This window comes from Camelus bactrianus, chromosome 11, assembly GCF_048773025.1.
Source record: "Camelus bactrianus isolate YW-2024 breed Bactrian camel chromosome 11, ASM4877302v1, whole genome shotgun sequence".
Classification (NCBI taxonomy): Eukaryota; Metazoa; Chordata; class Mammalia; order Artiodactyla; family Camelidae; genus Camelus; species Camelus bactrianus.
In genome coordinates this window covers 11,901,454-11,926,745 of record NC_133549.1, presented here as the reverse complement: position 1 = coordinate 11,926,745, position 25,292 = coordinate 11,901,454, and the positions used below count along the sequence as shown (strand labels likewise).

The 25,292-nt window shown below is 42.7% G+C and overlaps 1 protein-coding gene across 4 annotated transcripts in view; it reads left to right on the top strand.

Annotated features, from left to right (window-relative positions):
* FMN2 (formin 2) overlaps nucleotides 1-25,292 on the top strand; it is a 285,811-nt gene that overhangs the window by 135,633 nt on the left and 124,886 nt on the right. For all 4 annotated transcript variants that reach the window (XM_074373220.1, XM_074373219.1, XM_074373221.1 and 1 more), the window contains exons 7-8: nucleotides 3,519-3,606; nucleotides 24,311-24,372. In XM_074373220.1, coding sequence (XP_074229321.1) covers nucleotides 3,519-3,606; nucleotides 24,311-24,372 — 150 coding nt within the window. The remainder of the gene's footprint in view (nucleotides 1-3,518; nucleotides 3,607-24,310; nucleotides 24,373-25,292) is intronic.

The window sequence follows — 25,292 nt, the reverse complement described above, 5'->3', positions numbered from 1 at the left end:
AACCTTAAGCTTCTGGAGTACCTGTCAATTTAGTTACCATATACTATCCTGGGACTCCAATTATTAGAAATTTCTGTGCACATTCAGGTAGGTAATGAGGGTTGAAGACAATAGAGAAAACAAATCAATATTAAATGATCTATAAAAATATTTATGAATATATTCCCATATCCTTGCTGCCTCTGCCATCACACTTCTACTACGAGTTCCCAGAGTTGGCTCAGTTTATATATTATGTGAAGAAGTAACTGTTCAGACCAAAAATTCATTCTTCCAATCCAGGAGCATGGGATATCTTTCCATTTTTTTAAGTCTTCTTTAATTTCCTTAATCAGTGTTTTATAGTTTTCCGTGTGTAAGTCTTCAGACCAAAAATTCATTAATGTTCATTTTAAGCACATTTCTAGTTATGCAGCATAATTATAGTAATTGTATCAGGGTCCTAAAATTGCTGACTGTGGCCACATGCATGAGCATTTTGGTTTTACTCTCTTCCAAGACTTAAGGTTGTGCCTTCTCCACATGGATGTATCATTGGTCGTGTAGAATGCCGGGAAAGTGAATTTACATGGAGAAACCATTTGCAGTTATTGGAAACTCCTCAAAACTAATTAGGGCCTGGTTTTCTTTTTTAAGGAGATTACAGGTGAGGAGAGGAAGATAATATTAATCCTCTTATGGAATTAAATTCAGTAAACAAAAAAGGTGCCAAATATTTTATTTTTGACAAAACATTTAAAATGCCTTCTTAAATATGTAAATTCTTCAGCTATCACTTACCGTAGTAAATACACTCTTTGCTGGGACGTCGCTAAGGCGCACACGCATTTTCATGCTAAATGTCTCCTGCAGCTCTTTGACATTGATGCTGTTGGTATTTTTTTAGATAAGGAATCTGAGGTTTTAGGATGTTGGAGGAGGTTTTCCAGAAAGTGTAAAAACCAAGCAGAAGAACCTTAGACCCTTGTGATATATGGCCCAGAAGCACTGGCGTCACCGGGGAACTTGAAAGAACCTCAGATCCAGGAATCAGAGCCTGCATTTTAAAAAGATCCCACATAACTCATGTGCATATTGAAGTTTGAGAAATAATCCTTTAGTTTACAGGTTCCATGTTCATAATCCTATACAGTCCTTCAAAGGGATATTTAAGATAAAAACTTGATTAAGAATATTAGCTGAATCTGATGTGAATATGGAGAGATTCAGAATAATCATTTTTTCTTCTGGTGATATGCCCTAATTTTGTAGATTGCACATTATTTTCTTTCAGTTTTATTGAGATGTAATTGACATAGCACTGTATAAATTTAAGGTGTACCTCATAATCATTTGACTCACATACATCAAAAAATGTTACCACAGTAAGCATAGTGAACACCTATCATCTCATATAGGTCACATTTAAAGAAAAAAAAATAGACTTGGGTTGACTGAGATGATGTAGTAACAAGACCCCGACCTCCGCTCCTGCCCTGGGCACACCAAAACTGCATCTGTTTACAGACGAGCTGTCCATGAGAACAACCTGAAGACTAGCAGAAAAGGTCTTCTGCAACTAGAGATACAAGGAAGGAACCACAGAAGAAGGGTGGGGGGCAGATACGAGGCTTAGTCAAGACCCATCCCCATGGGTAAGTGAACCACAAACAGAAAGATAATCACGGCTGTGGAGATCCTCCCTAAGGAACAAGGGGTCTGAGCCCCACATCAGGCTCCCCAGCCTGCCCTGGGAAGATGAGCCCCCAGCATGTCTGGCTTTGAAGGCCAGTGGGGCTTGCCTTTGGGAAGGCCCAAGGGCTGCGCTAAATAGAGGTTCTGCTCTTACAGGGCAGAATCAGTCATTTGAAAGGAGCCTGGGACAGACCTACTTACTGATCTTGGAAAGTCACCCAGAGAGGCAGGGGGTAACTGGGACTCACCCTGGGGACAAGGACAATGGTTGCAACCATTTTGGGGAACCATTTTGGTGAGCTCATGCTCCACGTGGACACTGGTGCTGGCAGGCGCCATTTTGGAATCCTCTCTCTAGCTTATTAGTGCCAGGACCTGGCCCCCACAACCAGCAGTCAGCACCAGTCCTGGGATGCCCCAGGCAGAGCAGCTAACCAGGCAGAGACACAGACCCACCTACCAGCAGGCCAGCTGCCCTAGTCCCCTCTAGCCCCCTAGTTGCCCAGGACCTGGCCCTGCCCAGCAGAGGGGGCATGACTCAGCCCTGCTCACCAGTGGGCCACTACTGTCACTCTACTAGGACACCCAGGGCCCTGCAGCCAGCTCAGAACCCAGACATGCCCACCAGTGTGTCGACACCAGATATGGGGTGCCTGGGTGTGGAAGTCAGAGAACCCAGGACGTGGCTTCACCCACCTACAGACTGACACTAGCCCCAGTGAGCCTAGCCCACAGCCATCCACCCCGGTAGCCTCGCCTGCCCACCGCGGGGCAGCACCAGGACCAGTACTCCCTGGGCCGTGCAGCCGGCCGGGCCAGAGCCCAGCCCTGCCTAGCAGCGGGCACAGCCTCCGCACACCCCTGAGAGCGAACCAAGGATGCTGCTATTCCTGTTAAGAATGTTGTTTTACTCTGTGACATCGTGTGACAGCAGAGCATGATTATTTTATTAGTTTCCTAATTGACTCAACTTAGAGTGGCTATCACTTCTGGAATTTGACAATAAACTTTTTTCTTTTCCTCTAGAGTTTGTCTAAGCAAATTTATAACAAAATGCTCACAATAAGTAGAACTTGCTTCGCTGCACAAGATCGGTATCTGGGGTAATAGATTCATAAGCAGGACTTACCAGTAGTGTGTTACTGTCTGGGAAACACAGTTTAAACATGCCCACGTCTGTGTTAGGGAGCTTCTCATGGATTATGTGGCCTGACGCCTCTGGACTCTCTGGAAAGCCAGATTTGAGAGTGAGCTAACACAGCCCTTTGGATTTGATGATCATATCACCATTAATTAGTTGGAAAGTTCCTCATGAAATGTGGGCCAAGTGCAAAATGAGAGCAACTGCCAGTGAAATAGTGAGCTTTCTCAAAGACCCGAAAAAAAGCACGTTTTCTATTTTGTGCTCAAACTAACCTGATTGATCTAACAGATTCTCTGTGTGTGTGCTGTTTAATTTTTCCCTTCACTTGTTGACCAGTGTTTCAAGGTTCTGCATTAGAAAAAAGGAACACTTTTTAAATCTCAGGCTGCAAAGGTCAGATGTGTAGTTGTTATTTTACAGAGACCAAACTAATTTCCTAAATGATTAGAAATTTTAATGTTGGCCGATCAGGCTATTAAAAGGCTGGTAAAGAGCCCGACACTGAGGCCCGTGGTGAACACCAGGGCAGAGACCGTGGATTTTTAAGATGTGAGATATAAAACCCCAAATTTCTTTCACATTGTTTTGATACAATGTTATTAAGTTATTTGTTCATCTTTTAGGATAAAGCGTAACATGCTATTAAGCGTATCACTGAGTTCAGATAACATCTCTCTCTTTTCCTTTCTTTCTTGAGCAGGTTGTCAAGTTACTAAGCAACAAGAGATCACAAGCAGTTGGAATCCTGATGTCTAGCCTTCACTTAGATATGAAAGATATCCAACACGGTGAGTAAAACTGAAAATTCAGCTTTGGAATACTGAAATTTGGGCTGAAGGATATGGTGCTTAGTGGTAAAATTATTTCAAACTTAGACTTTCTGGTTATATTCAAATGAGTGTGTTCCCTATAAGTGCTAGCAGACTTTCTGCCATGATTGTTTCTGGAAAGGTTTGGAGTAATTTGGCTTTTATGTCATTTCTATATCTTGCTAAGAGCCTAATTCTCATATGACATGTTTAGCCTGCATTAGTAAGTGTTTAATTTTTACTTCAGAAGAATTGCTAGTCCCACTGTGCTCTGTGCAGGTTAGACTTCTCCGTGTCACATTCCAAGCGTGGCTGACGAACACTGGTGAGAGCCCGACGTGGGGCACATCTCAGCCACTGACAGTGCCTGGAGAGGAGGGGCCGCAGGGGTGGGAAGTATGCTGAGGCTTGAGTCTCAGTGTTGGATGAGCTAACGTAAAGGAGAGGAAGTAAACCTAAAATTTCCTAGTAGATCAGCTAAAACCAATGTAGGAGTTACAGGAAAGCTTGTTTCAGCTGTTGTTTAACAGTGTTCTGATGATAGAGATGCTGAGTAGTAGACTGGATTGCCATGTATGGGGATTAAATGCAAACTCAAAACCGTTCGAGAGGCTGAATGACCGTGTGTCTCAGATGTCTCTGAAGCGCCGAGTGACTGATGGGGCATATTCTCCTGGTCCTCCTGTCTGAGCTACTGTGAGATGCTGAGTCACTAAGTAGTCGTGTTATGTATAACTTTATGGTGGACAACGGGTCCCTCTTCTTTGAATTCTTTGGGATAACTCTGTGTAACCCTCCTGGCTTTTCTGCCTACGTGGGGCCTGAATCATTTTTTTAGTAACTGTCAAAGATAGTTTCAGGTTATTCCTGCCCACTCATATTATTGTTGGTGACCCAGACCCATGGAAGCAGGGCTATCATGACCTTCTGTTATTTTTTATGGTGGTGTTTTAATTTATATCTTTAAGCAGATTTATAAAATACTTTATGTGGAATTAGGGTGATTTTTAACATTTTTAAAATGGCTCTCATGCCAACACTTTAATGCTTGGACTCTGCTCTGTTATTTACAGGCATCCCTGTGCCACATTGGCCCGTCATATGTGTGCTGAAAGATTTTGCCTGAAGGTGAACAGAGGGAGTAAATTTATATTCAAAATGTCCTTTAAGCTATTCAGAGCCTTAGAATAGATTTAAAGAAGATTAAATTATCCAATAGAATGTACTTATTAATGACATGTGGTTTATAAATCATGAAAAGATTTAACTGACTTCCTAGCTTACCTCTTTATGAGTGTGGATTCTATTTGGTAGGTTTAAAATAATGGGTAGAAAAATTCATAAGTAGCGCACGCTTGGTATGCCCTGTCGATTGATGAGTAACTCAGTCACAGTTTAACTTTTTATTAAACTGCTGCGATGGTGGAACTTTCTTACTGAAGCATCGGTGGTGGTAGTCACGGAATAGGACACCGAGGCTGCCGCCACGGAGTGCTTGGTGTTTCTGAAGCCGGCAGATGTGGCCCAGTTAAGTCATGGAATGAAATCTGAAAATAATAATATGGTCCTTTCCTTCAGTCAAATACTGCCTGGGCTGAGTTAGTACTGAGAGTCTTATGAGCAAAGGAGCTCACCTCACATCCGTGTGTGGTGAGGCCAGTGTGAGTTCATTGAAAATCTGCTGGCTTAGCGTGCGGCGCTCACAGGACCACAGCGTGGACGGCAGAATTATACATAAACTTTATCCTATTCGGATGTGAAGTGATTGCTTGAGTCACTCTGAATCGCTGCACGAGGTTTTCTAAAACACAGCCACCTTAGAAATCTGAAGAAGCGAGTGTGTGCCTTTCAGTGCCTGCAGCCCTGTCCTGCCTGCGTGTTGTCCGGATCCGTGGTGCCCACGAGTGAGTCACTTGTGGCCTCCAGAAGAAAACTGACTTCTGTCAGGGTATGCCTCCACTGAGAAAGCCACAGAAGCACAAACATCTTTGGGTTTGGACGTGGAAGCGGCTGAAGAATGTATCCTGACCTCCAGGGTCATCTCAGACAAGAGCAAACTAAGTTCTGTCAGTGGTTATGTGTCTCTGTCAAGGCCGCACAGCTCGTTAACACAGCAGACTGAACTTGCACTCCGCCCACATCAGCAGCCGGTCCTGCTCTTCTCATTCAGAGGCCCTGCTTCCCCCCGGTTGTGCTTTTCCTGCAGCCAGCACTGCTGTCTCAAAAACAAAGTATGTGTAAGGTTGTAAAAACTGCACGAGTTGTTTTCCCTCTCTCCTTCCCTGTCAGAAGTCTAGGAGAGCTCAGAGTTGAGTCTGCTTTGTAACGCTTCTATTCTAAAGTCCCGTGTTAGGGCAATTCGTGTGGCAGGTTGGGTCATAGGTGCGAAAGGTCTAGTTGCGGTCTCGCCGCTGTATCCACGTCCCGCTCAGACTCGATGGTGAACACAGAGCGTTTCCCCCAGCGGCACACGAAGAGCCCTCAGTGCCAAGCGCAAAGGGCCGAGGGGTTGGCTTTACGTGCGGGGCGGGGGGCGGGGCGAAAAGGTCACAGCGAGCCGCTGGAAGGCAGCTGTGAATATGCCTGGTGGTCCAGGTTTCTGGTGGGGGAATGAAACTGGTGTGCTGCCTCTGAAAAATCCCACTGCAAGGGCTGAGAATAATGTAAACTCTAGGATGAAAGTGCCTTTCAGAGAGGATTTGCCCTAGTCTGTGCTAGAGACGGGGGGTACCGTGGGCTTAGGGTCTCCTTAAGTCATAGAAGCCCCGTCAGGCTGTGCAACTCTTCGTCCGCTGCGTGAGCTGATTTCCCTGAGTGTGTAGCTGTTTGAGTCCAAGTTTATTATAGGAGGAGCTAGAATCATTGGGCGGGCCTTGAACTTTAATATTTAGCCCCTGGCCCCGTGAAGCTGTCAACAGAAAGTTCAGATTTGTGGGGTCGGGCTGATACCCCGAGGACAAAGGCAGTTTCTGAGCTGGCTCATTTCTCAGGGTTGTCTCTTGCCTTTTGATTAGCATGTTCATTCCTCTCTTGTCTTCTCTCTTGTCTTTTAGGGCATTTTACAAATGTATTTTGTCCAGCATTTAAAATTTTTCTCTTTGGGAGGATCTCTTTAAGTAATCTAGTATAATTCCCAGAAATTGGTATTATGAGAGTATCTAGAGGTTTGTAGTTTTTGAAAATAAACTGAATTTTCTATGTAACATTTGGCTCGTATTTCAGGAGTCAGTATGGTATTCACAACTCTTAGGTCCATTTTGGTAGATAATAGTAGGTGTAAAAGAATTTCAAATTTCATAAGGCTCCGCTTTGTGCGCCCCAACCCCAGTCTCACTACTAGGTAGAGTATCCACATGTTTTATCATCCATCTGGGTGCTTCTGAGAATGAAAGGGGTGCTGGTAATAATATTGCCTAGGCCAACAGTGCAAAGTGGAAGTTTTGCAGCCACACAAGTAATAGGATAACTCTACTACCGGATAAAATGACACGGTTTCTGATCTAATTCTCTCTCTCGTGTAGATTTTTATTAAATATTTATTGGCCAGCAGGAACAGAATGGTTTGAAAAGCATGCCGTGTAAACCTGAGGTTGCCTAGCTCTGTGTCCTTATAGGTACTCCTACCAATATCTTGTCTGAAAGGTGCTCCACACTGATGCAAACACATCACAGAGGTAGGGATCTGTTACCTTCAGTCTGCACCAGACAACTAGAAATCCAGTGCTGCCAGAGGCTGAACCTATGACTATTGAGGGACAAAGCCTCAGGCAGCCTCCTTAAAGATCCCAACCAGAGGGACTCACTCCACTGGGTTCTCATGCTCTGCCTGTGGAAGGGATGGGGTGGGCCAGGGCATCTTTGAGAGGTTTCAGCTAATCCACATGCCTTGTATACCTTTAGTTTCACCAGTGCCATTTTAGCTATCAGTATGCTAATTAGCAAAGCCTCAGTTATTCATCTAGGGGCAGCCGAGGATGCTGCATGCTGAATCACTGCGCTGTCCACCGTGCTGCTGCTGTCATTGCTCACAGTTGTATCGAATGGTCTAGAGGGAGGGAGTTAATTTCCATCTTGCAGTGAAGGGAATTGACGTTTATAGATTAAGCCTAATCTGGGGCTTCCCCTCCATAGGACCAGAATGGGTGGTCCCGTTCCTCTGACTCCTGCTTCAGTGCTGTCTGTAGTAAATTAGCTTGTTTCAGAATGAGGACCTGTGCTACCTACTAAAATGATAATATGCAGCCTGTACAAAAACAGAACTGGCAAAAGGGCATAATACTTTTGGCAACCAATATGGAGTTTTAAAACTTTGGATGATATAAATTTCACAAATTTTGTTAATCACTTTAAATGTCATTTTATAAAAACTCCCTAGTTTGCTTATTGACTCTGTTTCTTTGAGAAATGACACTGTGGATTTTTTTTCACATCTGTGAATTAAGTGAGGAAACATATTTTCAAGAAAATTATTAGTTAATAGATTTGCTTATTCTTGATTGAACCAAGCAAAGATAAACAAATTTGTATAGAAAAAATACAGTCTGGACTAAGGCTATCAATGAACTAAACCATATTGTGATTGTAAAAGTCTGGTGGTGCGTAGTGATAGAACTCTCTGTGCCTCTTTTTTAGGTCACTGGTTGCTCAGAGAATATATAGGGAAATCCAAAATATCACTCTAGTGTAGTCCTTGGGGATGCTTGCTTCAATTTTTTTTTTTTTTTTTTAGTTGAAGTATAGTTGATTTACAGTGTTCTGTTAGTTTCTGGCATGCAGCAAAATGAAAAAGAATATATATCTTTTTTGGATTCTTTTCCATTAGAGTTCATTATAAGATATTGAATATAGTTCCCAGTGCTATACAGTAGGACCTTGTTGTTCATATATTTTATATATAGAAACTTGTCTCCTTATCTCAAACTCCTAATTTATCCCTCTCCCCCTTTCCCTCTTGGTACCCATAAGTTTGTTTTCTATGTCTGTGAGTCTACTTCTGTTTTGTAAGTTCATTTGTATCATTGTTTAGACTCCACATATAAGTGATATCCTATGATATTTGTCTTTCTCTGTCTGACTTACTTCACTTAGTATGACAATCTCTAGGTCCATCCAGGTTGCTGCAATTATGCATTATTTCATTCTTTTTTATGGCTGAGTAATATTCCATCGCGCGCGCGCGCGCGCGTGTGTGTGTGTGTACACAGACCACATCTTCTTTATCCATTCGTCAGCGGACATTTGGGCTGCTTCCATGTCTTTGCTGTTGTAAACAGTCCTGCTGTGAACTTTAGGGTGCATGTATCTTTTTGGATTATTGTTTTCTCTGGATATATGCCCAGGAATGGGATTGCTGGATCACATGGTAATTCTATGATGTTTTTCAAGGAACCTCAGACTCTTCTCCATAGGGTCTGCACCAAGTTATATTCCCACCAACAGTGTAGGAGTATTCCCTTTTCTCCACACCCTCTCCCACATTCATTATTTATAGAATTTTTTAAAGTAATTAATTAATTTATTTTTTCATTTGAAGTATAGTCAGTATGTAATGATATGTTTGTCTCTGTTGTACAGCATAGTGATTCAGTTATACAAACACACACACATATATATATAAGGGGGGAGGGATAAATTGGGAGTTTAGGACTTGCATATACTAACTACTACATATAAACTAGATAAACAGCAAGGTCCTACTGTACAGCACAGGGAACCATCCATAGGCTTTTTGATGATGGCCACTCTGACTGGCGTGAGCTGAGACCTCCTTGTAGTTTTGATTTGCATTTCTCTAGTAAGTAGTGATCTTTTCACGTGCCTATTGGCCATCTGGATGTCTTCTTTGGAGAAGTGTCTATTTAGGTCTTCTGCCAATTTTTTGATTGAGTTCTTTTGGTTTTTTTTGTTACTGAGTTGTATGAGGTGTTTTTATATTTTGGAAATTAATCCCTTGTCATCGGTTGCATCACTTGCAAATGTTTTCTCCCAGTTCATAGATGGTCTTTTCGCTTTGTTTATGGTTTTCTTTGCTGTGCAAAAGCTTTTAAGTTTGATTAGGTCCCATTTGTTTAGTTTTGCTTTTATTTCTATTGCCATGGGAGAAGACATGCTATGATTTGTGTCAGAATGCTTTACCTACAGTTTTATGGTGTCTAATATTTCATCCTTTAAGCCATTTTGAGTTTATTTACGGTATGAGGGAGTGTTCTAACTTCATTCATTTACATGTGGCTGTCCAGCTTTCCCAAGACCACTTGCTGAAGAGGCTGTCTTTTCTCCTTTATATATCTTGCCTCCTGTGTCAAAGATTAATTGACTGTAGGTGTGTGGGTTTATCTCTGGCCCTTCTATTCTGTTCCATTGATCCGTATGTCTGTTTCTGTTCCAATACCACACTATTTTGATTACTGTTTGCTTTCATTTTGACTCATGTCTAAGCATATTACTTCTTCTTAGTGTCTCTCTTCTTGGCGTCTGTACTTCCCTGGGTTTTCCCTCAACTTTCAAGTGTAGTCTCGCAATGATAAGGGTATGAGTTCTGGGGCCAAGCTGCTCGGGTTTTGTTAGGGACCAAATGTTTGTGAAAGGTAAACTAGCTTCTAGCTTTGACTGTAAAAGTAGAACACTTTAAAAACCTGGAAATGCCCTCTCTGAACTGGGGGAACTTCGAAGGCTGTTGTGTAATAACTTTCCCTGTGTATTTTGATGGCCTGCACCTGGAGCGGTTCTTTTACCCTGCTGGGCTGCCACTGAGTAACGGTTTTGTTACGAAATTTTCTATAAAACGAGTTGTAGTTTACAACCTCCAGGGATTTTTTTTGTTATAGTTTCTAATTTCGTTCTTGGAGATGCAAGCTTTTTCACTTGCCTATTAATTACCATGATGTCAACCAAAGCAAAATGCCCATCCTAGAAGTGGTGGGTTAAGTTTTATTCGGGGAACTTACTGAGCGCTACTGCCTGGGCTGCAGCCTCTCAGCTGGCTCTGGGGGACTGCTCCAGAGAGGCAAGGGAGGGGCCAGGATGTGAAGGAGTTCTTGCTGGGAAAAAAAAAAAAAAAATTACAGTCAAACATCAGAAGATCACTGCTAAGCACAAAAAACAGACACCTCAAGTTAATGCTTTTAGTGCTTTTCTGTGTATGGCAAGAAAGATGCAAGAATCCGTGATCACTGAAATTGCTCCTTAGATACGCACCCTCGCTACCCAGAGCCAGTGTCCTGTGGTCCTCCACCCTGAGCTCCCTCAGGGCACACCATGGCTCGGTGGCCTGAGAGTGTCCGTTGTTTGCTGGAATGGCAGGCAACATTTTTTATCCACAGTAAGAAAGTTTATTCATAATCATTTGTTTATTTTTGTAATATTCTCAAAAGTTGGGTTCAGTGTGAGCAATGTTGGTTTTTTCCCAGTAGGTCTTCTAGTATCTGGTTTCTTTATGAAATTCAAGTTCACAAGGCTCACTTAGAAATTGCTTCACGCCTTTTTTTTTTCATTTTTTTTAACCTATAAGGGTTTTCTTCACATAGGATATGGAATGTTAAGACCCATTTTGTATATTTATGAAGACATTAAAATGTAGCAAATGCTGTTGGGTGGTTTGGTGAATGGTTTTCACTGAGATGAAAAGTCAGCAAGGATTAGAAATTTGAGAGGAAAGTGGGCTCCATCTGGTGGGTTCCATAACCTTTTCATCAGTGTGGCTTCGTCGTGGGGAGAAGTGCGTGTGCGGTAAGTGCACTTTCATTAAAACCAATTTTCAGAAACTTATTATCAGAAAATGTTTTAATTTAAAATGTAAATTCATTACTTAGAGTTTCTTATTAAAAAAAAGACCTCATAATCATTTTAAGTCACATGTAGATTATTAAGTGAAGGTAAAATGAATTATTGTTAAGTCCTTCATTACAGGCCCAGCAAAAATCCTGGGCTGAACTTGGCTGATATTTTTATGACACTGTCCCATAGTTGGATGTTTGGATTATACTTTTATGGGAAGGAGAAATGCAATACCTGGGGCTTTTCTGAAGCAGTGAGCTCTGGGTGTGGGTTTTCTTCCCTTCATTGCACTTACTATCTGAATTACATATTGATTAATTGCGTTCATTTTTGCTGCCCCTCCGCCCCAGAAGGTGAGCTCTGTGCAGCCTGGAGACATCACTGCCGCTCCCTCAGGGCACTTCCCCCTGTGCTGCTGCGCAGTCACTGGGCGCTGGTTAAAGCACTGCCCGGGGCTAAGACCGGCCTGTGTGGGGGTGGAGCCCAGACTTGAGCACAGACACTCTGTGAGCGCGTAATTAATCACGTCAGCTTTGTGATGGAAGGGTATTGTACTTTTTGGCAAAAATATTTCTGTTGCATTATCCATGAGAGGGGTGGGGATTTGGACTATTATTTGGGGGCAAGCGAAAGCCCCTTTGATAACTGGAGTCATGTTTGCATTTTAAAATTGAATTCTGTACAGTTGTTTGTGTTTGACATGCGCCCAGAGTTTTGCAGTGGCATGTCATCTCTGAGAGTGACGGGAGTAATGCTCTTCCATGCTGAGGACTATTTTGCGTCTTTCTTCACAAACTGAATACAAGATCTCCACTTCCTGGTAACACTTTGGTCAGCCAATGCTTCAGAATATGTTGTAAAATTGATGGACAATTTCAATCAAATTATTACGTATGCACAATTAAGAAATCAAATAGTACGGAAAAGCTTAGTGTGAACCATATTCCCAGTTCCTTGTGTGAACTTTGTCATTTCTGTGATAGGCTTAAAGGCATCATTTTGCCCTGAAACCCACTGCAAATAGCAGCCTCGTTGGAGGAGATGGTGGAACTTAGGGGGCGACTTCTCCGCAGTTGTCAGCAGCAGAATGAAGTCCTTATGAATTAAGTTGTGAAGGGAGTTTCAGAATTGCGCAAGACTTTGAAAATTGTTTACATTTTTGAAAATTTCTTTACTGTCTGGTTTAATAAAAGACAGCTAGAGCTTCATATCTTGATCCTGCATTCATTCTATTGCTATGTGATGTTTCGGTTGAAATATATGAAGAAAATCTGACCTCACACAGATGTGTATCTGAAAAGAGGGTATTTTAATTGCCTTTCCAGATGGTGGTGGATATTATTCTTAATACTATACCCAAATTCCACAAATAGTAGTTCTCTAATGGTTAGTCGCACTGTGGAATTTGAAGGCCATATCAATAAACTTTTTATATTCTGTTACAGTAACAGAAAAAGAGAGATTATGCCCCACTCAATTTTAAGCTCCTGAATTTGCTAACATTACCTTATTTAACTGAGTTAAGACTTTGCATTCTTTAGTTGTTTGGCAAAAATATAAATTTAAGAAATTTGTGTGTGTTTGAATATAATTCAAATATTCATTTGAATCACAATAGATTCTGTTAGTTTTTGAAAAGTTTGAAATGTTTAGAATGGGTCCAAAGATGCCCAATGCACATTTTTAGATAAACTATTTAAAAACATGTAGTAATATATAATAATAAATCATAATGAAATAGAGGAGCTAATTCTAATTCACCTGCCGGCCATCTGCTGAGCCCTCGCTCCTGTTGTAGTACACATACATAATGTTTGTTGTTCAGTGCCTGCGTCTTAAATTCCACCTCACCTGTCAAACAGGTGTTTGGGGCTCCTGGCCTCGCTGTGGGGAAGCAGGGTGAACAAGCAGTTAGCTGTCCTTGATTCGGTCATAATCTCTGGGATGAAACATTCCCATCGTCTGCACCGCTGAAAGGCCTTGGTGTCACAAGCGATGATGTGTTTTCCTAGCATCTGAGATACTCGTGAGCAGTAATTTCAGAACACTGAGTGAAAGACTTAAAGTGTAGGCACACGATGCAGTGTGGGGAGATAACTTTTAGTTTCAACCTTTAACTCATCCTGTGCCAAAAAGAGATTCTGGAAGACAGGATGAGTTCTCTGCGTGATAGCCTGCCAGGTGAGGGCAATACACTTACACTGCCCTCTCCTCGGCTGGGAAGAGGGAAATGGAAGCAGATGTGATCATCTCTGGGAAATTTAGGAACAGGAAGTTGCTTCTTCTTGAACAATGAGGATCAGGATGTCAGCTGAGACTGAATTTTTAAGTGCTTTGGCAAAGTATTTTAATCACTAGCAATCATTTTCCTACACAGACACATTCAGACACATTGAAATGGACTCTGTCCCCCTTGAAAGTAAGAAACAAACAAAAATGTGGCAGAATCGTGCAGTGCTGGTTTATGGAAACCATTCAGCAGACAGTGGATTTTACACAAAGTGCAGCACATTGTTTGTAACTATTTGCTCATTTATACACTATGCTTAAAATAAACACTATCTGGAATGGACCAGTCTTTTTTCTTCCTTCTTTATTCCATACCCTTGATTTTGTCACCTGCCGAAGTCAAGTAAGTCTTACCTCAATAGTTGAGATAAACCCTGAGTCATACCAGCATGGTCCAGTCAACGCACCTCTCCAGAAACAGAAATGAATTACAGTGTGGCTGGATTGCACAGTCTATAGTGGCAGTCTTGTTTGCATTTAAAGATTTTATTCAGAAAGGATGGTCTTGGTATCCACTTTCTTCCCCGGCCCATGTAAGAAGGTGACATACTGACTCAAACGAAAGCATTTGCTGTCTGACAGTTTACCTTGTGCAGCTCTTGCAAACAAGGCCCATGGGTGTGTGACACCCACTGACTTAATCAGAAACCTGGGTGGTTAACCTTGTAGAAGCAAGTGTGCTTGAGGTGTACCAGGGGTGAATTGGGTATAAGATTTGTTGTTTCCAACAGGAAAGCCTTTCTTTATGCAGCCTAGGTACAGAAGCTATAGGCCTCTGACACTTCATTGTCTGCCACTGGGTTAAGATGCCTAAAAAGAGAAGACAGTATTAGTGAATACAGTTTGTAAATTATAGGACATTATAAAACTGCAGTGTTCGTTCTTTCTAGGGCAAACAGCATTTTAATTGTCTGCTAATAAAGTGTAAACTCTTCAAGGGCAGGAACGTATATCTGACAGGTTTATTACCATATCCCCGGGGCTGAGAAGAGTGTCTGGCCCAGACTTGGAACTCTGAATATTTGTTCAATGAATTAATGAAAAAGTTTTCAAGAAGATACGCTGTTTTCTTTGAAGACGCATATAAATGTTTTGTATTCTTTAGGTAATCCAGAATTGCTTGAAATACCATTCAAGAACTTGTGTGTTTCGCATGTATGTTAAAAGCATGTAGCACTGTGTCTCCTGGCAAGTTTCCCACTGCTGGGTGTGCTTGTGTCTGTGTGCACATATGATCAGGAGCTCATGCAAGTTTGGTGGTAGGATGTGTAAAGTCGTCTTGTTGTCTAATCCAAGTTCATGTGCTGAACGCACAGTGAAGCCAAACAAACCGAAATGTGGGCGTTTGGAGCAGAGAAAGGCTTATTGCAGGGCCAAGCAAGGAGAACGGGCAGCTCATGCCCCAAAAGCCCAAACCCCCAGATGGTTTTTGGAAAAAGTTTTTATAGGCAGAATTTTGGGAGAATTCTGCAGGGTGTGTGACCTTCCTCTGGTTGGTTGGTGGTGAGGTAACAGGGTGATGTTCCAGGAATCTCAATATTCAGCCTTCTGGTTCCAGGGAGTCTAGGATCCATGTGCTTGTGCTCAGCCTGAAGTTACCATCTTCCACCGAGTGGAGGCCTTAGTTCCTTAGAAGAACCCAGAGAGAGGCATCAGATTGGTATGTATTTCCGCTTTGGAGGAACCAGGACCCTGCCCCATAGCTGCACTCTGCACAATTGTTTCTTGACTGCCCTTCCTTTGTTCCCTCCCTCCTCTAATGAGTAACTCGGGGAGTGTCTAGGAGGCTGAAGCCTTTCTCCTACAAACAACAAGCAGGGGACATGGAAAGGCTTTTGTTCTCAGAAGGGCCCCAAAACGTCCAGCTTGGTTTCATTATCAAGTGCGAAATGTTCATATGATGATGGTTCCAAGTGTCTTCCTCTCTATCAGAAATGTGAATTTTAATAACTTGTTGGATACGTTAAGCCAAGCAAAGCCAACAGAATTTTTTGTCGCTGGACTGCATCTTTAGGAAATTTTTATTAAGCAAGGCATTCTGACAGTTTTACAGTGTCTCCTAGGGGAGGAGATTTTCAGACAGGAATCAGTGCATCAGTATTTCCTTATAAAGGGATGTTGTCTGTGACTCTTGACTCTGTTGTCATCAAACTGCACAATGGCATGCACTTAGCAGAAGTTTCTATGCTTTACTGGGTTTCAAATAAAAATTTAGAGGTAGTAATCCTGGGCATTTCCACCAAACTGGTTTTTTTTTCTTTCTTTTTTCTTTTTTATCTCCTGGCAGTACAATTAAGACAGTACAAGAAACTCTTGAATGAGTAAAAACTGACCATTTGTATCCACCACAGATTGTAGATGTGAAGAGGAAGAGGACACTTCTTCCCCTAGAAATACCATGTTTTACTCGTTAGGGCTCAGCCCCGGGTTCCTGCATTGTCACACGATGGTTATGCTTATAGTACCGTGTGCAGCAGGTGTTGTCACCTGTGCTGGTGTCTGGCTTTTGCTTCCTTAGGTATTGCTGCCTTCGTGAATTTATGGAACCAATAACACAAATATGTGGCTTCTAGTGTCTTTTTTTTTTTTTAAGCTTACCTGTCACGGCTTCTCTTTGAAGGCTCAGTAGAGACGTTACCAAACCAAACTTGGGTCCACTCACCTGCGTGCAGTAAAGCCAATCTGCTGCCCCAGGGTGGTGGTGAAGGAGAGTGCAGCATTTATTACAAAGGCACCCACACAGGGAGGATGGGCGGCTCTCGCATCCGTGAGCCTGAGGCGGCCCCCTTGGATCAGTCGAGGAGAGGAGCAAGAATCAGCAGGAGAAACATGACCAGAGTCGCAGGGCCCAAATCCTTCACAGAGGGAGGGAGGAGACCTACCAAAGGGTAGGGTTAGAGTGTCTCAGGGCAGTGATAATGAGGCTCAAGGATAGATAAACAGTCTTAGAAGTCAAGACAGAGGAGAAAATAAGAGAAATTCAGGGTGAAAAGGAAAGGTGTGAAGCCACAGTGCTTCCCAGACCAGAGAGAAAGGTGCTTCACCACTGCCTCTGCCTCAGGGTTGATAAAGTCCGCATCCTCCATGAGGGAAGTCCATGACCGTGAACCTGGTGAGGGAGGTACCCCCGTGACTCCTGCTCAGGGGTGCAGTGAGGCCGTAAGCCCCAAGAGCACTCGGGGAGGGCTGGGCCACAGATTTAGAGGAGGACTCCCGGAATCTCCCAATTTGGGCCCCTGTCCTGGAACTGAACTGAGACTAAGAACAAGTAAGGAGGAGCAGTTAGGCTTAGGAGTCACGGAGGGGAAACTCACCCAGTCAGGTTGCCAGTTACGTGCCACATGGTCTTAATTTGGATGTCTGGGCTGTTGTCTCCCTGGATCTTCTTGCACCCAAAGAGATGGAGTGATAGGGGAGATTGAGAAAGATCGAGGGGAGAAAAGCCTTGGGCTCAACAGGCTCCTTCATGGCTAGAGAGCTGGTCTCTGCCAGATCCCATTGGTGGCATCAGCTGCCCCCTAAGGGGCTACTTGAATCTACACATCTCAGTAGACGTTCCAGCCACCCTCCAAAGAAAGGAGCTGTAGCCCGAGAGATGGATCGAGATCATACCCTTTGAGGCCCATTCCTGGTCCTTCTGTGGTCACCAGAAAAGGTATTGCAGGAAAATGAGGGTCCTTGGCTTCACATAAGAAAGAATTCAAGAGTGAACCATAGTAAAGTATGAAAGCAAGTTTACTAGAGAGTTACATACTCCAGACATAGACAAAGTGTGGGGCCCTGGGACAAAGAGGGGCCCCAGGAGATGGGGTCATCTTAGAAAGTGAGAGTGGCCTGGAGATACACATTCTGTAGGTGGAATGCAGGCCAACTCAGAAGGCACGAGACAGAGGCGGCAAGGTGTGGGCGGTTGTTACGAGCCCAGTACTTTCATACGCTGACAAGTTGGGGGATTATTCCAGGTATCTTGGGGGAGAAGCTGGGGTTTTCAGGAATTGGGCCGCTGCCCCCTTTTTGATCTTTTGAGGGTCAGCCTTGGAGCTGTCATGGCACCTGTGGGTGTGCCATTTAGCACGCTAATATATTACGATGCGCGTATAATAAGGCTCAAGGTCTATTGGGAGTGGCATCTTCCACCACCTTGGGCCTAGGTGGGTTTTAGCCAGTTTCTGTCCTGTCTCCAGTTGTGTCATCCTTTTCATGGTTGTGCCCTGTCCCCTTCCCTCCTGTCTCACCAAGCAGGGGAAGCATTCCCCAGTGAAACGTGTTTATCTCATAGTTAAGCAAAAGAAATGTAACCATCTTATATAAAGCCCATTTAATATACCAACGTTTATGATCTTCATCTCAATCCTATCAACTTTTAAATCTTTAATTTTAGTTTTCATTGGAATTCGGTCAACAAATTTTGATCTTACAGGAGGAATCCTAGAAGCTTGTCTACATAAAAGGCTCTGGGGTCCCCAGAGAGGGGTTGAGCCAAGGGACTCAGGCCCTTCGTCAGTCTGCAAACTTGGTTAATTGGCCTGTTGCCCCAAATAATTGTTGGTCGGCAGTGTAATTTTTTTCAGCCCTTTAAATATATATATATATTTTAACCTGGGGTAAATAGAGTGGACTTGTTTGGGCTTTTAATATTGGGGACCAGTAGGGGGTCCCTTCAGCCCATTTAACCTTAGGTAGCGTAGTATCAAAACCTTTTGTTTAAATCCCGTAAGTGTCCACTTATTTATCCCATTTTAAATAACCATCCAAAGATTTCTTTGTCCATTTGGGATAGTTCCCCTTAAGTTTTCTACCTTGTTGGAAAAAGTCGCTAGACTTTCCCTACAGTTCGTTCGTTCTTTCTTTCTTTTCTTTTCTTTCTTTCTTTCTTTTTTTTTTTTTTTTTTTGCCTGTTGGTCAGCCTAATTAACATTAATTACTCTGATGTTTTTATTAGCATCTGTAAGGCCCACTGAGGGGACGAGGAGAACACAGATAAGTCTTCCCAAACTGCTTTTTTTGTTTGTTTTAAACTAAGGGAGTTCTCAGGTTAACCATGAGATATATATGTATTTTTTTCCACCGTTTGATTTGATTTTTAATAGGTACAATAAAACAGCTGTTTATAATGAGAGCTCTCTAAAATGTTACCAATTTAGAAGTTTCTCCAATTCAAAGAATCCGTCATCTGGTTATTAATGAGATACACATTCATAGTGATTCGGACCATTAAGATGCAAGAGGCTTTCCCACGGGGGAGTGGGGAGGATGCCTCCCAAATGAGACCCAGAAAGGTTACTCCCAGGAAGTAAAGGCCTTCATTGCACAGGCTGACTCAAGGAAGCTCACAATGGCAAAAAGCCTGAGAGCTGGTGCAGTCAGACGGAGGACTGCGCAGAATCCTGATCTGTTCACTAGGCTGCCCAGTGCACCCCGTCCTGGTGCCTTTTGGACGGCAGAGACCCAGTTTGAGGACACACACACGTACACAACGCCTGGATGGAGCATTTACGTTTCTAAGACACAGGAAGAGAAATGCAGGTTCCCCCTAGAAGGGCTTTTGTTTCTGAAAGGTCAGAAGTCAGAAAAGACATTTTTATCAAGGCAGCTTTTCTAACTTAACAGTGTACACCATCAGAGGGCCCCCTCTTAGTATTTTCAGGGCGAGACTTTCTTTAATTCCCAATTATGTACTTGTAAGTTTTGTACGTACATAAACCTGGCTGGGGCATTAGTTGGAGTCTGGCAATCTGTTGTTCCTTTTGTTTGTTTTGAAAGCTTTATTCCCAGTCTAAGGCCAGTTTGTCACAGTAAAAGCACAAGTGACGACAGCGTGGTGGGCCAGTGTGCCGCCTGAGGGCTTAGCGCCTCTAGGTTTTCCCGTCGTCTCAGCTCCCTCTTATGTGTCTCGGCTTCTCCCTCTGGTGGCGTAAGATCGCCAAGGCTGCTCAGATCACGGAATAGCCAGCTCGGAGTCACGTCCCTGGCAGAGGGAGCTTTAATTAATGAGTGGGTTTCCCTGCAGGGACAGCTGCACGGCATGAGGTCTTTGCCTCCACCACTGCTGCAAGTTTCTCAGTCGCCTGGAAAAGCCATTGCCGGCCAGGAGGAGAATCCTGTCTTTGGAACTGAAAAGCTCTCATAAGATTTCAGTCTTATTTCAACAAGCTCTCTCTTTTTATTTTTTATTTTTAAACTGAAGTACCCTCAGTTACAATGTGTCAAATTCTGGTGTACAGCACAGTGTCCCAGTCTTGCATATACATACATATATTTTCATAAAAGGTTATTACAAGTTATTGAACATAGTTCCCTGTGTTATAAAGAAGAAACTTTTTAAAATCTATTTTTATACATAGTGGCCAACATTTGTAAATCTCAAACTCCCAAATTTATCCCTTCCCAACTGCTGTTCCCCAGTAACCATAAGATTGTTTACTATGTCTGTGAGTCTGTTTCTGTTTTGTAGATGAGTTTATAGTGTCCTTTTTCTTTTTTTTTTTTAGATTCCACATATGAGTGATATCATATGGTATTTTTCTTTCTCTTTCTGGCTTACTTCACTTAGAATGATGATCTCTAGGTCCATCCATGTTGCTGCAAATGGCATTATTTTATTCTTTTTTATGACTGAGGAGTATTCCATTGTATACATACACCACATTTTCCTTATGCAGTCATCTGTCCGAGGACATTTAGGTTGCTTCACATCTTGGCTATTGTATATAGTGCTCAATCCCACTTCTGGATATATATCCAGAGGGAACTCTAGTTTGAAAAGATACACGCACCCCAGTATTTGACAAATTCTATTAAGGTAGCCAATTCAAGGAAAAACAACAGGTCAGTCTTCCCCCTAGTTACTCAGTCCAACCCTACTCAGTGTTCAAAGTCTTCCCAGTCTTTCGACTGAGGATGAAACCACTCAGTGTCTAACCTGCGCAGAATCTTCCCAGTGCCTTTCACTGAGGATAACCTTCTTGAAACCAAGTTTAAAGGGTAACCTACTCCTCCAGAGAGGAGTTTTAACACCACTGAATAACACTTAGGATGGTCAACACATAACGGGAGATCCAAAAACCAGGAGAGACTCACCAAATTCGCCTGGACTTTCCCAGGAGGCAAATGGGCCCAAGAGGCCTCTGCCAGTACCAAGGCTCCCAATCCTTGGAGAGTCCAGGCAAAGGGGAGAAGTCTGCTCTGAGTCCCTTCATACTTGGTTGCCAAAACTGTCAAATGTAAAAAAAAAAAAAAGGCACAACCTATAAATTGAGAATTGTGTTTTCTTTGGTGGACTTTCTGAGGGCTTCAAGCCAGGAGGCAACCTCTCAGATAAGTCTAAGAGACTGCTCTGCAGAGGCAGGGGAGGAGCCAAGATATATAGTTTTTGCAACAAAGACGGGTAATTGGAACATCAAAAGATTAATGTTAATGAAAGAAAATCAGATATCTCAAGTTAAGGAATTTAGCACTTTTCTTTGTATGGAAAGTTGCAAAAGCCTGGGCTCACTGAAACCAGTCCTTTGATGTGCACCTTAGCCACCTAGGGCCAGTGTCCTGTGCATCCCTTCCAGTCCCCTAAGGGGGCAGCGCAGGGAGGGGGAGCTGAGCTGCAGTGACTGACGTCTTGATAGAGATACCATCAGGGGCAGTTGCAATGAGATAGCTTGATAGCTGCAGCATCCTTTGTCACTGATATGGCAGGCACTATTTTTCATTCACACATGGGTTAGGACTTTTTGAGGACTTGCTTAGGACCATATGACATTTATTAAGATATTCTTTGGCACATGACATTGCATGAGATAAAATATGAGAAAACTCAATATATATACAAGTGAAGTTTCATGTAGGGAAAACTTTAAAATAATATTATGTTTTAAAATAATAGATGAAGTCAAAAGGTAATAGTATATTTTATGAGTTTTGACTTGAGTATGAATGATTTTTTTGTGTTTCTTTTCCTTGTTCTGAAAATGAGACCTTACTCTAAATTGACTTCTAGTGATGCAGGAAAACAGATGTGGGGCATGAGAAGGGCCATGTCCCAGGCTTCAGCTGAGCCCCTGGGACATGCCCTGCCAAGTGTGGGTCCTTGGCTTCGTGCAGGAAAAATTTCAAGAGCGAGCCACAGTTGAGTGAAGGTAGATTTATTCAGAGATACATTGAAAGGCAAGAGAAAGGCCACAAGGTGTGGGGGTTGGGTGCTCAGATTAAAAGTAGGCACACATTCCATAGACAGAGTGTTGGCCGTCTCTGAAGAGGGAGAGAGAGGGGCGGGCCCCGAGGCTCCGTGTTGCTGGTTCTTACGGGCTTGGTGGCTTCATATGCTAATAAGTCAAAGGACCAGTCTAAGTAGCCTGGGGAAGGGGCTGGGGTTCCCAGGAAGTTGGCCATTTCCCACTCCTTGACCTTTTGTGGCTAGCCTCGGGACTCCCAAGGTGCCTGTGGGCGTGTTATTCACCGTGTTAATGTATTACAATGAGCGTATAATGAAGCTCAAGGTCTACTAGAAGTTAAATCTCCCATCATCTTGAGCCTCAAGGCCTCCTGGGGGTGGAATCTTTCACCATTTTGATGTTAATTGTGTGGCATTCCTTGAATGGCTGTGTCATGCCCCCTTCCATCCTGTCTCACTAGCATTTCCCTCATACTTTTCCTGTCAGTCTCTCAGTATATCAGCTGAGAAATACAGAAATACTGGATTATTAGCTAATGAATTCCAACATCAGAGAACTTTGGGTTCACTCTAGGAGTCTTCTTAAGGGCTAGGCTCTGCACAAATGTAAAGGTTTGTAGTCTAAAAATGGTAACTCCATATGTGAAGTTGCTATCTTTTTTGGGTTTTATGTATTTTGTTACATTATTTTTAGCCGTATTATGTCTAGTGAAAATAATTTGTTAAATCCCCTTGAATTAGCTTTTGGAATACAGCCAGACTTAGCTGGGCTGTGCTTTTACCACTTCGAAACATTAAACAGTTTGTGATGTGTTTGCCTTACATGGTCTAAGAGTTAAAGTATTTGATTGTAAATCTCAGATTCTTAGATTTATATTTGAGACCTATTTTTTTTTTTTTTTTTTTTTTTTTGGAGATTGAGAAAGCAGCATATTATTAGGCTAGAAGTATTACTTTCTAGTTGGGATGGTATTTTTTTGGTGAACCTGGGCTCCGTTCCTGGCTCCAAATAGAAATGCCAAGTTATCTTGGTTAGATTTCTCACCCCTCCTGTGCTTCAGTTTCAGATTTGGCTTTCTTAATTCTTTCTTGGAATTTTGCCAGAGTCAACTAGAAAATGTCTCATGTACTTTAAGCTTTGAGAAAAAAGACAGTATAAAATACCTCAGTTATCCAAGTACACTTAACCAGTTTATGACCAGCCGCTCTGATTTTCCTCCCAGAAATCTTTAATCCCACAGCAGCTTCACTGACTCCTTAGCACGTGTTTGATCAGGGCAAACTCACCTCATTCTGGCTAATCTGTACCTAGCTACTGCAGAGTGCTTTTGGGTAACCTACGCCTAAACTAAGTAATAAAACGCACGGACTCCAAAATTCAGTGTTTCCCAGGCTGAAAGATACACGTGAGAACTTATTGCCAGTTTTTGATTATCCATTCCACTCCTTCCTTGTGTTAGCATGGGCACTTTGTATATTAAGGAGGGATTTTTAAGCATTCATCTCTGCTACTCTCAGTATCACAATCAAAGAATTATCCTTTGATTATAACAATTTAAAGTCACAACAGGAAATGCATCTGTTATTTCCACTTTAAGTCTCTCAGCTGAATGATCAGATTTAACTTTCTTCAAAATTCTTTACGTAAATTGGCAGATAATGTGCTTTAGTGTAAAACCAGGATGTGGCAGTAACACGAGTGATTTGCCCATTTCTCTGGTGTTAAACACATTTTCAGGTTCACTCAGGCGAGTCGTGAAAGCGACAGGCTCACATTTCCCTTTGGCCTTTGGGCCCTGTCCGTGGGATCTGTATTTGTGGAGCAAGTGAAAGCTTTAGCGCTTGATGCGTGCCCCACTGAAATGCCTGCCCTTGGCCTTGGCAGTGGGACAAGTGTGTGCACTGAAGGCAGAGCCCCACTCCCTCTGCCTGCGTGGCCGTGAACACCACTCTGCAGACGGTCACTGTTGTTTTGTGAAGGAAAAGCTGGGCTGGGCTAACAAGATAACTCATAAATCTAAGTGTAATAAGTGACAGTTTACTGATCTAAGTTCTACTGGGCTCTCGTAAATCTGAAGTTTAGTGTCAGTTTACTGGGCTAACAAGCTAACTCGTAAATCCAGGCTCAACAAGTGTCGGTAACGTGATCTGCTCCTACTAGGTAAGCCCAGTGCACCGATTCCCTGGTTTTGCTGTTGGAGCCTTATTGGCTAATAGCCCCTTACTTGTAATTAACCCCATAAAACCCCATGCACACGTCTTGGAGGTGCTCAGAGCTTCGGAGCAGAAGCCCCTCTGAGCCCGCCGGCGTGATAAATCTGAGTACTCCAACCCTCCGAGTGGTGCTTATTTCTTGCTGGCCTGTCATTTCCATAACAGTTCGAGATGGTCAAACACCTTTTCACAGCTGGCTTATGGCAATTTATATTCTTTCTTTTGTCTTTCTTTGCACAGCTGTTGTGAACTTGGACAATTCTGTGGTTGACCTGGAGACCCTTCAAGCTCTCTATGAGAATGTGAGTAATAGGGAATTGTACGTGTGAGTATATAATACACGCACGGTGCTTGTCAATGTGCGCATCTAGGCTGGCTGCTTGAGTGTACTTTGAGGATATTTGATACGGGTGCACTGAATTTACATGAGTCTAGGCTTCTTGAAATACTTCCTAGGAACATATTGAAAAAATATGTGGTCTTATAGTTTTAAAATTTGTGATTCAAAACATGTTGTATGTGAAGTTTCACATTCTCTCCTTTGAAATAGAATCAATAATTATGTGGAGGTTGAGGGGGTAGACCTCAGGTAGAGCGTATGCTTAGCGTGCATGAGGTCCTGGGTTCAATCCCCAGTACCTCCATTAAAAAATAGATAAATAAATAAACCTAATTACCTCTCCCCATAAAAACAAACAAACAAATATATGGAGGTTAATTTGAGGAAAGCACTGTATTATGCACTGATTCATTTAATCTTCACATGTAAACCATAGGTAGCCCCTACTATTGCTGCATTTTACAGATGAGGAAACTGAGGCATGGAGAGTCTGAATGACCTGCTCAGGGTCACACAGGTCATGTGCTGTAGCTGGGATTTAATTCATTCTGACTCTGTCTCTCGAATCTTCACTGAGTGGCAGGACATCACGGCTTTCTTCTAGTAACATTGTTTCTTAAGAAGTTGGCAGGAAAGGGGAATGAGGTGCCAGAGGAGAATGACCAGAACGTGGTGCAGTCTGGGCAGTGATACATGAAATGGCTTCCGCTGGGACATGGCAATAAATAACACTGATTCACATAGCAAGGAAGCGATCTCCTTTTCAGTGTTTTTGATTATGTCTAGGTGAAAGTCTCAGCATGCCCCTATTCTGTCACTAGTATTTTTTCATTAGAATTAGAAAAATACTATTTTTTCACTTTGTGCTCTTTGGGTATGGTC